Raw genomic sequence first — 17,588 nt, 5'->3', positions numbered from 1 at the left:
TGCAGAATGAAACTGAAATCCAACTTTGTTTTGAGTGGGGGGTAAAAAATCCCTCGTGTGTGGCCAGTCAACGTGTGCTACGCTGTAATATTTAATACATTCTAAATTGTATTATAACACATTTGCTCTGCAAACACATGCTGAGATAAATAGATGGAACCAGACTTATCCATCCATCTTTGTGTAGATACTAGGGTATGTATTGGCAAGAGTCTGGCAATACGATACGTTTCTAAATTCATGTCTCACGATACATATGGCGATTTATCTCAAGACTGTACCGAACAATTTTTTTTATTTAAATGAGTATGACTTAAAAAAAAAAAAACTCAACCTGATTATTAATATCTCTTTGATTGTAATAAAATTGTAACATAAATTTTATTTAATTTGTTGTATTGGTGGCGCTGCTCAAAGAGCCTCATTGTGCTCTGCTGCCATCTAGCGGTCGGAGGTTTAGGTGGAAAATAAAAGTAAGAGGCTAAAGGACGCTCAGAAATAATCAAATAAATATCGTCAGGTCAACATCTTAAATCAATACAAGTGTCGCCAAATGAAATATTGCGATATATCGGCGATACTAGTGGTGCTGGTAGATTTTTGGATGCATCAATTCTGATCCATAAATGATTATGAATTGTTTAATTAATTTTAAATAATCAAAAAATGTATTTGATGTAAAGTAAAAGAAACCAAAGCGTATTTCACTCTAACATTTCTGAGAAGAACATAAACATCGCTGACGTTCCAGATCTCGTTATGCGACTTCAGTTAAAGTGACTGTCTGGAGCAGGGCTGCCCATTCCTGGTCCTCGAGAGCCGCCACCCTGTCTGTTTTCCAGATCTCCAGGCCCTGCTAGCTGCTGATTAGCTCAGTCAGATGTCTTCACATTCTGATTGAATGAACACACCTGGTCCAGGTAATCAGCAGCAAGCAGTGCAAGGAGATTTGGAGAACAGGTAGGGTGGTAGCTCTCGAGGACCAGGAATGAGCTCCCCTGGTCTGGAGGCATTTAGGCCTTCATAGTGTTCTGGGTCAATAGGATAAAAGTCACACGGTGTGTAAGTGATGTAGTTAATGTAGGGAACAGATGTAGCTAGACACTATTTATTGTGTTTGACATGAGTTTCATTAAAGCTGGTCTAATGATAACATTATCTTATTTAAAGCTTGTTAAGTTTAGGGAACATTTTTCTCTTTTGATGCTGTGAAAGATTTTTGATTATCAAGTGAAATATTTTTCGTGTCAGAATTGTTATGCTCTCAATAAAAGTTAAACACGTTTACTGATCCAGTCTGTACTTAAAAATGCTCTTTGGTGGAGAAAAGTAAGTCACATTGGTCTAGTTTTATAGTAAAGAAAAACATAAAAAAATGTAGATCTGGATGCATTGATCATTGTTTCATAATGAAATCATTTTATAATTGACTCGTTGGCTCCTGAAGTGTAATCAAATTGAATCATGAGGTGCCTCAAGATTCCAACCTCTAGTAGATACGCAGTCTTTCAAGAATTTAGTTTAGTCCTGTGATAGGAAGCTACTGTGCAAGTCCAGTTAGAAACTGAGAACGACTTCCCTTTGGCTACGTCTGTGAACTGACAGAGCGTGGTCAGAGGATGCTGGGAGGCTGTTAACTGTCTGTAGTCGATCCCTACAGGCTCCCAAAGTTCATGTGGCCTCAGGATCAGCTCCAGAACACTGCAGAGAGTTTCGTGGAATAGGGTTTCCATGACACAGCAGCTGCTTCAAAGCCACACATGGGCAGTGGAGACGTGTTCATTGGCGTGATTTACACATCTCCTTAAACACCCTCCCACTAAACCTGTGGAAAGCCTTCCCAGAAGGCTTGAGGCTGCAAAAGGCGAGCTGATTTTAAACCCTATGGATCACCAATGAGGTGTTGTTTAACATGTGTGTGCCTGTAAAGACGAGGGTTGTGTATCTACTGTGTGTGAATGTGAGTGAAGTACATATCCAAGAGCAACAACCCCTCTGCTGTGCAGAGTGAGCCGACCTGCAGCAGAGTGCCGTGAATGTGGTTCTGTTGGATTCCCGGTCCCGGTCCTGAAGGCAGTTCCTGCAGTAAAGCACCGACGGTGGACGGCACCTGGGTGACCAGCACGAACGGGACGAGGGCGCGGGCTGCCATTTCTCTGGTCCGGTACACGGCGGAGCGGCCGCACCTGCAGAACCAGAGCAGCGAGGTTAGCTTCAACCGCTGAGGTTACAAGGACAATCAGACAATACACGGTTATGTTTGAATTTTCTTTAGATGTTCTAAATGATTTCAACTTTGGTCTGAAGAACAAAACAATCAAAGCAACTGTTGTCATGACTGATTATCAAGTTTTTTCTGTTTTGCAGTTGGAGTTAAAGGGTAACCAAACAGGAAGTTGGAGGCTGACTCCACCCACAGCCGAAAATAAAAAATCTAGTCAGAGGGGCGGGGCTTGAGAGCTGGACTGTAATCATTACTGGAGCTGCAAATCATGATGTCAGACTTCTGAAACATACATGGATTGACCAATCACAAAATGTAACCGTAATACCTCAATTCAGAGGTGTGTAGAGGTGTAGAGGGCATCACACAGATGATTGTTTACTATATTTTCAAGAATGAAACTAGTTTATTTTGTCAAAAATGTGGTAACGACCAAAAGACAGCAATTTTAAAACCCTATTTATAGAGATCAACAACCAAAAAAAGTTGATTTAAGGTTTGGTTACCCTTTAAACTCCCAAACATTAGCTCTTTTTGATTGAGAAAACCATCGGTTTGTTCATGTGCAGTTTCAAAAGTATCCTTCACTGCTAACACCTAACCCTCGGATGTAAACAGCTCCCAGGCCACTAGATGACCGATAACCCAGAACAAATTATTTTCAAATGATGACCGAACCAGCCAGGAAATGCTCAGCTCCGCTTTGTTATTGCCCACACACAGACCGTCTCCGTCCCACGCTCATTTTCAGCTTTCTCCATTGACGGACAGCATTTCTCGTCCCGCTGTGTGTACGTTCCAATTAAGGCTGATTACAGGCCGATAGTCTTTCTTCCTCTGGTGTCATAACACAGCCAGAGCTGACATGGAGAACGGAGACATTCAGGAGCTAACAGGAGATTTGGCAGAGAAACGCTACAGAGAAAAGTTTCTGTGCTGAAACAGACAGGTCAACAATTCAAGAAACGATCCTTCAAATGGTTGATTGTTTTCAGATTGGGATAAGTCTGATCAGGTCATATCGACAGACTAACAGAGCACGTGTCAGGCAAATTTCATGGCATTTATTTTTCTTCATCTTGTTATTTTGTTGTTTAAATAAACCTTTCATCAACTGGCTGTAAAATATTTAGATAAAATTGTGTTTGCAGTTACACTCTTCACTATGGAAAGCAAAAACAATCCTAAAAACTTGACGACAAGTTTTAAAATGTATCAAGTTCTCTTGGCGGTTTCTGCCTCCTCACATCCCTGGTGTCCATCTTTCTCATTAGTGGTGTAGATGAAGTAAACATCTCCAAAATGCAGACTGGAGCAGCTCAGACATTAACACAGTAACAAATGTTGAGCATTAAAAATAAATGTCTAAACCTGAGCTTCCTTGTGATAGTGCAGGGGTCTCCTTTTGGGTGAAGGGTCATTTTCAACCCGTCTGATCTCAAGTGGGCCGGACGAGTAATATAATAGCAAAAAAATAGTAGCCTAATCACTTATTCATTCACAGGTATTTTAATAAAATAAATAAATAAATAAAAAAAATGCTATTTTAACCTTATTTTTCTTTCAATATGTCTTCCATCATCAGAAAATGCCACAATAACTTGTTAAAATTCCAAAAACACCATTTTCATGTAAGTTTTTTTAAGTACTTTAGTGAAAAATGCACCTAAATTAGCATCAATTATAAATTTCTATCAGGCAGCCCTCAGTATAAATGATAAAGAGATTGATACTTCCTGGCAGTCATTATTTAAACTAAAATAAAACTTCAGAACTGGCCACACAAGGACAACGGGACACACACGGACAACGGGACACACACGGACATGTGTTCAGAGGAAAAAGTTGAAACCGTTTAAAAAGGCTTGTTGTGGAATCAAAGAGGGGCTCCGAGGCCAAAAAAGCAGCTCAACTTCACTGTGGAAAATTTAGCAGAGAGCTCCAGAGAAACGTGCAGCAGCGATCCATCACTGCAATGGCATGCTGGGATAAAACACAAGCTTTGAGGCTTCTATGAGTTAGTGGCGCATTACAGCTGTGGGAGCAAAGGTCTAAAATAAACGCTGAGTGAGAAGGTTAAACAAGTTTTATTCTTGTCATGATTAGACTGAGAGGTGGCTAAAACAGGCTTTAAACAAAGGGATCTGTTGGGAGGCCACAGGTCACAACAAATGGTTTTCCACCTGCTGTGGGCATGTCTGTTCCTCTCTCACACTCCTTGAAGGCAAAATACCTAAAAGCCAGAATTTAACACAGAAAACAATTAGCATTCTTTAGCTCTAAACGCCCGACTCGTTAATTTTTGGTGCACGAACACAGACGCACCTCCAGGACTGGCAGAACTCCATGGCCAGCCTCGACTTCCCACCCCGAACACAGATCCATATGTTAACTATCTGTGATAATTTGTCCCATTGAAAGTCTTCTGCAAAAGGAAATGACAGTTTGGAGGGGTGTAATTTTAGAAACAGCAACATCCCCTGTGGGATCAGCGTGCAGACTGTTGACTGGCGTGGATGAGGCTCATCTGGCCTTTATTTTAGGCAGCTGGGAGAGCCGTTTCCTCCTCAGAGACTGCTCAGACTGGTTTCAAAAGTGCCAGGATCATTGTCAGAACGTACGCAAATTAGTAAGCGAAGCAATGACAGAGTTCAAATCATTTGGCTTGTTTTGCTCATTCTTGTAACCGTGGAGGAAAAATATTGTCTGTTCTTCCTGCCAGAGCTCCCCGGTGGGGGCGGCAGTTGGAACTCCACAGCCTTCAGTCTAAAACCATCTGGAATGAATGAGGGTCATCACACCAGCAGAATCAGTGCAGCACATGTCACTCATTTTTAATGCAAAGACATTTGGACGCTAAGTACAGTTAGGTCAGAGCGTGATGCTGATTTGCACAAATTCCACCGAGCTGGCCTCAATCTCACATCATAAAACTCTATGTTTTCAGTATCACTTATTTTAGGTTCAAACCATGACTGTGCTTTAGGGAGTCTAACTATCCTGTAAATGGGTTTGCTTTTCCAATGGTAAAAGAGATTATTCTGAGCTGGCAAGCTAGCGTTTAGATTAAAATGTTAACAATTTAAGATAGCATTTAGCTTAAATTTTAGGTTTTTATCTTGCTTCTTTTTTTTTACTGATCCAAAAAATTATCATGATCCGAACCGTGAGTTTTCTGATCCGTTACACTCCTAATTCATGAAATGACGTATCTGGTCAGTGGTCAGGTTCACCTTAGATTACAGAACTGACTAAACAATGGAAGTAAATCAATATATAGATATGAATGAATGAATCCCACCAGATCAAGTTGTTAATAAAACTATACCATTAGAAAATAATTTTTAAAATGAGATAAATCGATTATTTCAATATATAAAAATACCATTTGGATTGAGACACGATAGGTTCATTCTTCTATCAGGTAAAAATGACCATCACAGCAGACAACACACAAGTGATGCAGCAAAAAATGATCAACCATCATTGCAGTCCAATGTGTGTAAACACTTTGAATTCCTCAAAGACGTGACCATGCAGTGTGGTAGAATGTTCTGATAATGTTCCCTTTGGATTATTTTGATGTGGAAAAACAACCGTTGGTTTTGGATAAAAAGTTTTGGATAAAAATGTCCTGAAATGATTTAAGTTCAGTGAATCAGATCATACAAAGTGAACAAATATTGTTGTTTAACTGAATTGTTACGTCCCTAGAAGTAAACGAACAGGAATAAAGGACTAAAGGGGGTAACTCTGATGAGCATAAAACAAAAACAACACAGTGAACAGAATAAGGAATTCTAATAAAATGTTATATCTGGGGGAGGGGGCTTAAACTAGTGGGGGCTGCAGGACTCTCTTGAGGTTATTCTCAGTTTTTATTTGAATATAAAGAGAAAACCCTATCTTTTCTCCTTCAGAATCTACTGGAATGACGTTGATCGTGTTAATAATTAAAAAATTACCGTATGTTAAAGAGTTAAAAGCCTCTTTACTTGGGTCGGGTCATCTGGACCTCATAAGATAGCACAAGGGTTAATAAAAATGTTGGTTTTAGTTTTTTTTCCAGTGAGACTTAAAAATATAGTTTTTTCTCTTTAAATTTAAATAAAAACGAATTCTATACGCTTCACTTAAACCAAAATACATCACGATATACCTAAATCGTAGTAACTGTAAACTCTTGTCTTAGTCTCTAGTTGTCAGTTCTTCATTGTCGGGTCATCTGCTTTGTTATTGCTTTGCGTCTTCATGAGGTTTTGCATGTTTAAGTTTATTCATTAAATGTTGAAGTTTCTGCCACTAAGCCCAGTCTCCTGCATTTTGGGGCCTAAAGTTTCTGACAAACTCTATTATTGGTCACTCTGGTATTTTTCTTGTTCCTGCCATCCTGAAGAACAAAAAACAGGTTCTGACCTTCAAAGCTGAAATGATGAGATCCCATCACTGGACTCATCTTTTGACAAAGCAAGACATTTATTGCTGTGGAAACTACAAACCTTTCAAATGACAATCTGTATAGCATGGTTGCACATTTGTCTTTTATTGGCAATAAGCTGTCTAGGAAATTATCTTCTTGACTTGAAGCTTTCAGATTTGTGGCAAAATATCGATATTGCGATATATCGCAATATTTAGCCCTGAGATTGATTCTCGATGGGTTCTCACCAAGTATCAAAATTATGTTTTCATTTGAAGAGACATTTGTGCTGAGCGTCTGAGTCGCGTGGCAGAACTGTTGAGCAGTCAAATGAATGTAATTACTTTTTGCTAATTTAAAGTAATTCTTAAATGAAAAATGTAGGACTTTACGTATGAACTTAAATAAAAATTTTATTAAAATAAAGTACATGAATTGACTGTAAAATTAGGGAGGTTGTTATTTAATTGAAGCACTTAAAATTATATAAACTACTACTAATTAAAGTTGTTTATTGCTATTCTGTAAGATAATTTGAATTTGTACATATTTATCGCCATTATTATGTGTGTTTTAGGATTTTTACCTATTGACTACTGACTGACCAAATGGAAAATAGATAAAGATTGGAAAAATAATCTCAAGTGACAGTCTGAGTAAATCAGCCGTCGATTATGGATGCTCAGCCCTTTTCAAATGTGGGAAAAGTGCACAAAAAATTAGGTAACACTTGGCAGAGACTGTAAAACATTATAATCATTGGTGTGGCATTCCTTTGGAGGTAGATAGCTGTCGCCACTTGACTTATTTAATTTTAAATTTTTGTTCTGTTGCTTAAAACAATTCTGCACTAAATGGTGGCACTGCTGGTCATGTTTACTATTGTTAACATTAAATTTGACAGATAATTCAAATTCAGTTGGTGTTAATGCTTGTCAAAGACACAAGTTGTTTATTGTGATTGTGTTTACGCAAAAAAAAAAAAAAAATGGGGATATATTCTCCCAAAAAACATGCTCTTCTACATATTGTTAGTTATTAGAGAGGATTTTTACCAATTACCACAGTATCGCAATATTATCGATATCGTGAGCCATGTATCGCGTATCGCATCGTATCGCATCGTAAGGTACCCAGTGATTCCCAGCCCTAGTAATAGTACAAGAAAGTATTTCACTTATAATGGACTAAGATTCTACTTTAAAAGAATATCTGAGTCCAGATATAAACATTTGAAGAGGCTTTTAAAACTGAGCGTCTGGAGTTAATTTTTAGTCTGTGCAAAACAACAGTAAAGAAGTAAAAACTGAACATATGTTTTTAATGTGAAAAAAATCACAGCAAAAACTGTTTGAAACCACAGAGAACTCTTAAGAACACAAATGATTAGATGGTCAGCAACAGCTCTAATTATCCCAGTGTGTCCTATTCTTTCAATTCACTGAAACATAATGCAGCTTATGAACAACTCAGCTTGTAGTCTAGCGGGTCTCTGAAACATGATTGTTGATTTTGTGAAAATGAGGCGACTGGAGTGTCTGTGGTCACCAGTTTCTTCAGTCACCTCATTCCCAGCTCAATATATGAAGTGTGAACCGCTCCGTTTGATCGATTCAATCTGATCTAAACTTAGATGTTTTCTCATCTTTTGAAAAAGGCTGCTTCCAGTTAAACCAATATAATCCTTTAAATCTTGAACCAATCAGTGGTCTGCCGTGCCTCCGAGCAGAACCTGAGCAGAATTAGAGAAAAGTGCTTTCAGTCCAACATTTTAACCTCCGATGGAAAAAAGCATTCTGTTGAATGCAGAGGGAAGGCAAACACACCAATGATAAACTCTTTTTTCTATTAATTGAACAGGTTCTGCTGATTCAGCTTAAGAGGTCACAGGTGTGCACACACTCTCACACCACTTCCAGCATCGTCAAGCATGCGGCGAGGATTTCATGACGGCCCATTTCTGATCCACCGTTCGTCTCCATCCAGAGGAAAATGATAATAACAGACACAACTCTAACAATTCGGCATTGATGGTGGTCCGTTTTTGAAGCTCTGCAATAGTTTATGGCCCTAACATTGGCTTTTCCAAAGAAATGAGATATGGGACAGCTCGGATGAAACTGAGAAAATGGGAGTGAAGGAAGCACTGAGGGTAAGGGAAAAAAAATGCTTGGAGTGGATATAGCAGAATATAAATCATTACGACAACACTTTGGGGCTGAGATGAGTAAGAGCAAATGAAAAATAAAGTTTTTGATTTCTTTCACTTTACTGCGATGATTGCTAGATTTATCATCATTCTTTTGCACCAAAAAACATCTGATTCTAGCTCAGATCATGGAGTAAAAAAAGAAGTTAGTCATCAGCCTCATTAGAGACACCAGCTTGGGAAGGAAGGGCTTTGAATTGAGAAAAATGGCTGGAGCCAAAGAAGTTAGAGCCACGCTATTTTTAACATCTCCAACATGTGGGCTTCATTTGGGTGGACGTGTGAGCTGCATTCCTTTTTCTGACTGAAACAGACGCCGGGAAAGGCCAGCGAGCCCAAGATTTTACTAGATGACCGATTATTAAAACACGCAGTCAAGCTCTCAGGAACCAACTTTGAAGTGATTGAGATAATGTGATTGATGTTAAGTCCTCTTTGAAGCTTTTTAACTCTGATTGGTAACTGGTTTACAAACCTATCCAATAAGATTCCATTTAACCCTTTAACATTAAAGATGCTGGCAGTGATATTTACATAACAAACAGTCTTTTGACATTCGGTATCTCTTCAACTGCTTACACGATCAACGTCATTCCAGTAGATTCTGAAGGAGAAAAGCGGCTCGTCGAGCCGCTTTTCTCCTTCAGAATCTACTGGAATGACGTTGATCGTGTTAACAATTAAAAAAATAACTTTTTGGGGGTCATCTGGACCCCATAAGATAACACAAAGGTTAATAAAAAATTTGGTTTTATATTTTTTTTTTCCCTGTGGGACTTTAAAAAATAGTTTTTTTCCCTTTAAATTAAAATAAAACCAAAAATAACCTCAAGAGAGTCATATAAATAAAACTAAAGTGTAGCTTGAATTTTACTGAAGGTAAAGAACACATCTCTGAAATTAATTTGCTTGATATATATATATATATATATATCAATATTTATTTTAAAATTAACTTGTAATGTGCTTTTTTTTGCAACTAAACTGGACAAATGAGCATCCTGGTAGGTGGTGTCTTTCAATGTTTTGACTGATATCCACTAATGATTTTAATTTATGTTTAACTATTATTTTATATAACCGGATCAAAACCGATCCGAACACCAGAAAGGACATAATTGCAGCCAGAGAGTTTTAGAAATAAAAATTGAATTTAATTGAAATCAAGGTTCCTGACAAAGTCGAAAAGCCGTGATGGAATAAATTAATTTTAAGTCATTCTTTTAAGAAATTAAAAACTAAAATGGGTCAGCACCAACCCTAAAACAAGACTAATGTTAAGCTATAACTTAAAAAAAAAAAACAAAGTCAAACTACCTATTCCAGATACCCATAATGGCAATTTTCCAAAACGATATTGGGAATAAAACACAAACGGTTTTAGAGAATAATAAAAAAAACAGACGTCTACTCCTTTAAGAATCTGTGGAGAAGAACGCTTCTCACTGCTGATTACCTGGATCAGGAAATTCAAGACGCATCACAATGAATGGCTGTAAAAAGGCAAGGAGGTGGATTTTGAGGACTAAGGTTAGCCAGTTCTCCTTAGCTTGAATCTACCATCATCATTTTTGGAAGTGAACTAAACATTAGTTTAGACCTGAGGCTCCGGAGCCACATGTGGACCTTTGACCCCTCTATTGTGGCTCTCTGATAAAAGAGAGCCAAGTAAATCAACTTAAACGTTATTTTATCAGTCAAAGAACAGTACGTATCACTCCACAATGCTTCTGACCACATCAAGCGGTTCGGCTTCATAATTTACCAAAATTAAACATTTTGACAGATTTGTGACCGTCATTTACCACAGAAAATAAATTTGAGGTCAGTAAGCAAAACCAGATTTTATACATAAACTGGAAAATAAAACAGATTTTCCATTTTTGAACAAATTCAAGGATTTTAAATCCACTTTATGGCTCAAAAATATGGTAAGGGCAACCGAATTAGATCTGATTTAACTATGGTTCGTTAGATTTATGAATTTCTGGCGGAGATGGAACAAAATGGTAGAATAAACTGTTTATTTTATTTAAATGTAGTTCTATGGACCCATTAAGACCAGGGTCTTTAATTTGGAAAGGAATTAAAAAAAAACTCCTGTCAAAAGTCATAAACTATATTATATTTTGAAAAAATGTTTTTTTTTTGTTTTATGTTAAAAAAATATGTTTATTCATATTTATAATAGCAACTAAAACATAACACAAACCAGTGTGTCATTTTCTAAAAGGGTGAAACAGAACTTTGTGGCTCTTTTACATTTGTCAGTGATAAATTGACCTAAATGGCTCTTACAGTGTTGAAGGTTCCAGACCCCTGCTTTAGACCAAAACAAACTGTGTGGTACTATCTGACTGTATGACATGATGCAATGAATAAAATATTTAAAATTAAAATATCTTATATATAAAAACACAAAACGGTTCGACTTTTCTGATTTTTTTTAAAGGATTTTAGGTAATAATGAAATAAGATCTTTGTTTGAGATTTATCAAATTAGGGTTACAATGCTTCTAGGTTTTAACAATTTTACACAAAATCAAACATGACCTTATGTTTAGTCACTTTGCATAAAGGAAGGGCTTACCACGGAAATGTCTGTTTTTTTTTCCAGTATTTCCGTCTACGAAACACCTTTGGCTGTGTCAGCCTGTATTTTACATTTTGTTGGAAGCACCTAATTTTGCCAAAATTTGCTTGAAACCCAACAGCCAAATGAATCAAACGATACGAAGATACAAACTGTCCCTCTATTTGCAGGTGCAGCAAAGCCGGATGAGGATGGTTGGAAAATATTAGCATTTTTCCCTATCTCAAGAATGTACAGAGTTGACGCCTGGGACGAAGTTTCCCATTCGTCTCCATAAAGAGTTACCCAGAAAACAGCCAGTGGACTCCGATAAAAATCAGCCGATGTGCAACACAAGACGACACATAACCCGAGAGGCCGAGCGAGATAAGACAGCTGAATCCAAGTGGAATGGGAGCAGCAGCATCAGGCCATATTAGCGTCTCGAGTCAGAGCTCGTGCACGCAGCTTCAGGGAGAAAAAGGATGCAAGATGCAAGGGATTTTCATCCAAGCAGCTCAGGCACCTGTGTCAACATCTGATAAAAGACGCAGAGGCATGGAAGTGATGTTGAGACTGCAGCTGTTGTGTCTCCCTGATTGTAAATTGTTCTATACTTAGAGCAGCAGTTCTGTGAAAGTTTGTTTGAGCAGGTGCCTGAAAGACCCTTCACTTGCTTATTATCATTTGTGTTTGAGGGCGAACTGACGGAAAACACAGTTCTCCTGATAATGATGGCGAGGGACACAGACGAGCACACAATGCTTCACACCACAACCAGTTCATACTGAAGATCCATTTGTGCCCGAGACTTCACATGGTTGCACCAAAACAGGTCAAATCTTTTTAGCTTTTCAAATTAAGTGATATGTTTTAGTACCTGTGTGTAACTCTTACCTGATGATGAAGGGCATGAAAGGGGCCAGTCCCAGAGGGGAAGAGGATCCGTCCATGGGGGAGGGGTATAGACGACTGAGCACCAGCAGCAGCAAAAACAGGCTGGGGTGTAGCTTCACATGACCACTGTCACTGAACACACAAACAGACGACACAGGTCAGAGACGCGTTTCAGCAAACACACAAGCAGAACTCCCGTTCCTTCTCTTGTTTCTTTCCAAGAGACAAAGGAACTAAACATTGAACTGTGGAAAAGTCTTTGGATTTCTCTTTGTCGTTCCACACATGAATCACAAAAATGTTTTCTTCTTCTGAGAGTTTACGTCAGATATTATGAATAAAGAAATCACAGAAGTATATATTATCAAGAGTGAACAATCAACTAAAAACATACTAAGAAAACAACCAGGTCTTGTCAAGTAGGTCTTTTAGGGGTGTAACGGATCATGGAAAATATTTGGTCTGTACAGATCACTAAGCACACCTGGACTGCGGATCAGCCCCCCACTCGAGTTGTGTAGCTTACGTACACATTCTTAAAATCAATTGTCTGTCCACACCAAATGCAATTGGCACCAAATTCATGTACTGTACGTCTTTGTCTAAACAAGCATCAAAGGTGCTTCTTGATGGTTATCCAAAAGTCTGCTAACCTGAAGTTCCTGCCGCATGTGGGAGGAGCTTCCATCAAAATCTTCTCAAACTCATCATGGAGGACGCAGAAACTGAGAGATCGGGTTTATTTATTTAGATCTCCCAGTGAGGTGCCACAGCTGTCCCGAAGCCGGTGCTCTTGCAACTCGGACGTGCCGTTAGGGTAAGGCAGTACGGCAAGACAAAAGGGTCAAAAATCACCAGGGAAAGCAGGCATGGCAGTGCCTCACCTGCACATGCACTATGGATAACAATAATTATTTGAAATATTCAAATGGTCCCAAAGTTAGTTTCGAAACTACAATTAATAATAAAAAATAACAAAAGTTTAATTAGAACTTTTTCATGTAAGATTTCATTTGGACATTGGGGGGTGGGGGTAGGTACAAGGGAAAATTGCATATTCAGCATTCTTTTCTCTGTTTTGGTAGATTTGGTCTCCAGACATGTAAATGTAAACAGAAACTACATGTTTTTAGATTTTTGTTAATGTTCAAAGATGTGTGAGTGTGTATTTATGCTTTGAAGTACTTTATATATGTTTAAAGCTTTTCAAAAAATAATTTTAGGCTTTTATCTTCTTGTTTTTCAAAAAATGATCTGAACCGTGAGTTTTGTGACCCGTAACACCCCTAGTCATAACAGAAGCAGATCACCATGGATGGAATTCATTTGTCAGAAAAATACCACAGAGATGAATTATCTAATGAATTGTTTATTTAAAGACAATACATAAAGATAACACAAAGGCTTGTCTCAGATTGGACAAAAACATCTGGATCATCCTGAAAACGTGTTGAATCGATGACCCACAGAGAAACTTTCTGTAATGTGCATCCTGGGATGTCCAAAGTACTATAAAACCAACGATTCATTATTTCATCTCAGCAACAATCAAACATAGAGGTGGTGTTGTGATGATCTGCGGCTTTAGAACCTGGATTTGCCATAACTGAATGAGTCATTGATTCTGAACATAGTTTCAGACATCAAACTCATGACCACTTGGATTAGAGTCATGGTGTCATCACCTTAAACTATGAATTGGTGTTAGAAATTCCTCAAACTAAGTAAATCTGCCATAAAAAACAATAAATAAATAAATAAATTGAAGGATTCATCTGCTCTTTCTGCGGCAGAACTTACTTGTTTTCTTTTTTTGTTACAAAGCACTTTGGACCTTCTAAGAAGGAACTAAAGATACATTTATTTCATATCTATAATATATTACACTTTTTTTGGGTTGTCAAAAAGATCTGAAATATCCATGAGTGACAAGTTCATAAATAAGTGGTGAAAATGTTTGCATCAGAAAACCCTCAACCAGTGTGGCAGAAACGGTACAGTAAAAACTAATACAGCACAGGTGTGAAGATAATGGGACAGGAAACCACTTCCACATCCTTAATACATCAGTACTTTTTTAGAAAGAGGTCAATGGAGAACCGTTTTTTAGTTCATCCTCTTATCAAATTTGGAGTATTTTGGTCTATTTTCTCTGCACTTCACTGTTGACATCCAGAGTAACATCTCACACAAAGACATTACCAGTACTAACTGAAATACTTATTTATAGACTGACATTGATATCCTCACTGTAATGATGTTAAATAATTCCTGTATTGTGTACTCCAGGAAGATAAAATACATAAAAATGAGGAACATTGTTTTGAATACATTTTAGCTCAGTGATAAAGGAAACTGTTATTCAGAAATATGTGTTTTTATTGTTTGTTGGTTTAATCAGAATATAAATAAATCTGTGAAGGTTGTTTAAAGAAGCCAACCAACTAAAAACCAAACTAAGAGAAGCACATTTTTTTAGGCAGATTATAAGATGACACTGAGTAACCTGTAGACATTTTCACGTTTACCATTAAACAAACAGAACTTTTTCTTTAAAAAAAATACTATAACTTTTAGTTTTTAAAATATCTGGTCATTTAAATTTGTGTTAGTTGTTGTTGGGTGGGTCACCACAGTAAATCAGTTTTCACTGATTTATATATTTATTTTGCCAGAGTTTTACATCGCATGCCCTAACTGACACAACCCTGTGTTGTATCCGGGCTGGGGACCGGCACATGGAGACCCAGACGAGGGCCCCCTTGAGGCTACATCGGCAGTTGTGTAGTGTTGTAGGTTGTGTTGTGACCCTAAAGTGTTGTGTTGTGATCATTCTAGTTTTATTGCTCTCAACTCTCTTTGAGACTGAGTTGGAACATGATAGAGAAGCTCATTGAAATGGTGACATAAGAAGTAACTCGGTTTAAAAGACTTTTAGTGACGCACAAGAGAAGAGGAAACACATCTGTCATTGACTGTACATGAGAACTGGACTGAGTGAGTGTGACGTCACCCATAGAAAATGGTTTACTTCTGGATATGCCAACCTAACTAACTCGGTCACCATTTTTTTCATGATACAGATATCATAAAACAGTGATTTGTTCAAGTTGATCCATGTCATCCTTTCTATGGCAACCATTCCCGCCAATCAGGAGTGAGCTGGTTGGAAGTCCACACCCCTTCCACTGGAAAGCAGATTCATTTAACGACACTACAAACGTTTATTGAGACACCAGATTGGTTCATTTATAACTTGAAAAAGTTGCACAACATAAAAATTATCATGAAAAATATTGGACTATCAAAAAATTATCCAATGAATTCTGACAAATAGAATGGGTGAGTAATCGCTGTTTATTTCTCCATAGAAGTTAATGGGATTCTAGCTTCTTGGAGCTAGAGGGTACTTCCTGTTTGGAATATGAGGGAGGGGGAGGGGTCACTCAGTCCAGTTCTCATTTGCAGCCAATGGTATCGTTCGTGTTGAATCATCACAGTGTTTTTCTTTAGGAAATAATGTGTGAACCAAAGTGTTTGTGTGTTTCCTTTAGGGTGATTTCACACTAAGCTAAAGTTTGCTTTGCTTTGGATGGAGGGAAAACTAAAGCATCACTTGAGCTAAAAAAATAATTTAAACGTATTCATCTTAAAAAAAAAAAAAAAAATCATAAAACAGGAAGTTGAATTTAACCACAGGAGCTTACATAAAATATACCCCCCAAAAAGCGCAGGAACAAAAGTTTTGGTGTATTTATTTTAGTTGGGAAGTTGGATTGTTTACTCAGAGGTATGTGGGAACAGGTGTGATTTTGTAAAACCCAAACAGTGGTCACATTGTTCATATATCTTTAATTTTAAAGCAAAGTTTTGCTTCTCAACTAAACCAAGCAAAGAAGTGACTTTTTTAATGGGCAAACCGTTTTCGATTGTAAATAATGGCAACCTGGTTTCTTTGATTCAAAGTGGGTTAAAACAACAAAATACCTCCCCTACCTGCATAAACCCACCCACACTATGACACGGTTCTTGAACTGAATGTGAAACCTGCCAGCTCAGTGGAACTTTCTCTTCCAGTTTCACTCTGACACACTGGAAGACGACGGAAAAAACACACGGAGAGGGATTGAAATTCCATCATGTATTCCTTTGCTTTTTTACCTCTATATGTGCCATTTGCATGGTTCTTGAAGATAATGAGAAAGAATGTGTGTTTACATTGTTGGGCGGCTTTGCAGCTGAGCTCTGTGAAGGTCTGTAAGTCTGCTAATGGGTGTAAGAAGAGCGGCGTGTCCTTCAGACCGCTGTTGGTCATGAGGATCTCATAGAATGGATACAGAACAACACACCCCCTGCAAAAACAACGTGTGCTTTTCATTACTGCGCCCGACAAAACACACACACACCGCCATCCGCTGGGACGTACATACATCGCTGGGATGGGAAATGTAATCTCAGCCAATTAGTAGCTGGTCAAATGTGTTTAAAGTGGCAGTTCAGCCAAGCACAGTGGGACAGGATGTGATGTCATGCTCGCGGGCAGGGCAGATGGAGGGGAACTGCAAACACATTAGGCCTTGTTGAAATACAGCTGGAGCAGAAACAGTTGACAGGATGAAAAAGAGGCTCTTCGGCATTTAAGAGCAGCCGCAATTCTCTGCAGAGGTCTGCCATGAAAGTCTCCCTGAACTCCAAAATCTAATCCGGCATCTGGGCGCTTGATGAAAAAAGGGCTTGTTTCTTTGGGGGGGGATTGGGAATTTTTATTTCTTCCCAAACAGATCCATGAGGAGATACAGAGGCGGACAAAAAAAAAAAGCTCCAACGTAAACTAAAGTCTTCAATTTCCATTTAAGTTGTACTCAGACAAATAAATCATCTGGGCTGTTTTTGAGAATCTCTTGAAATGTGATACGAAAGCAGTTTTCCTTACAAGCTGAGGTAGGAGCAGACGAGATGAGACCGTCTCTTTTGAATGTGGGCACTGAACTGAAATAGTTTTAGAGATAAACATGCAGGACACGACGGAGGCAGGTTTATTTTACCCCAAACTGGACTTTGCTGAAGAAGAATAGAGGACAGAGAAACAGAAACCGACAGAAATGCAAAAGTAAGAAAACATGTAGAAAACCATTTAGTATTCCGTCAATAAAACAAAAACTGGAACTTTAGTTTTTCTGCCCCTCTTTGAACCGCCACCTTAACGTGGTAGAGGGGTTTGAGTGCTTGAGTGATCTCAGGAGCTATGCTGTCGGGGGCTTTTGCC

The 17,588-nt window shown here is 38.3% G+C and overlaps 1 protein-coding gene across 1 annotated transcript in view; it reads right to left on the bottom strand.

Annotated features, from left to right (window-relative positions):
• The window catches only part of thada (THADA armadillo repeat containing), a 129,669-nt gene that overhangs the window by 64,714 nt on the left and 47,367 nt on the right, over positions 1-17,588 (bottom strand). The window contains exons 27-28 of the mRNA XM_024296872.2: positions 12,323-12,454; positions 2,018-2,186 (exon numbers count right to left, since the gene is read on the bottom strand). Of these exons, the coding sequence (XP_024152640.1) occupies positions 2,018-2,186; positions 12,323-12,454 (301 nt within the window). The remainder of the gene's footprint in view (positions 1-2,017; positions 2,187-12,322; positions 12,455-17,588) is intronic.

Source organism: Oryzias melastigma, linkage group LG15, assembly GCF_002922805.2.
Source record: "Oryzias melastigma strain HK-1 linkage group LG15, ASM292280v2, whole genome shotgun sequence".
Taxonomy (NCBI): Eukaryota; Metazoa; Chordata; class Actinopteri; order Beloniformes; family Adrianichthyidae; genus Oryzias; species Oryzias melastigma.
Note: the sequence above shows the minus strand (reverse complement) of the source record. Positions and strands in the feature narration are given on the sequence as shown.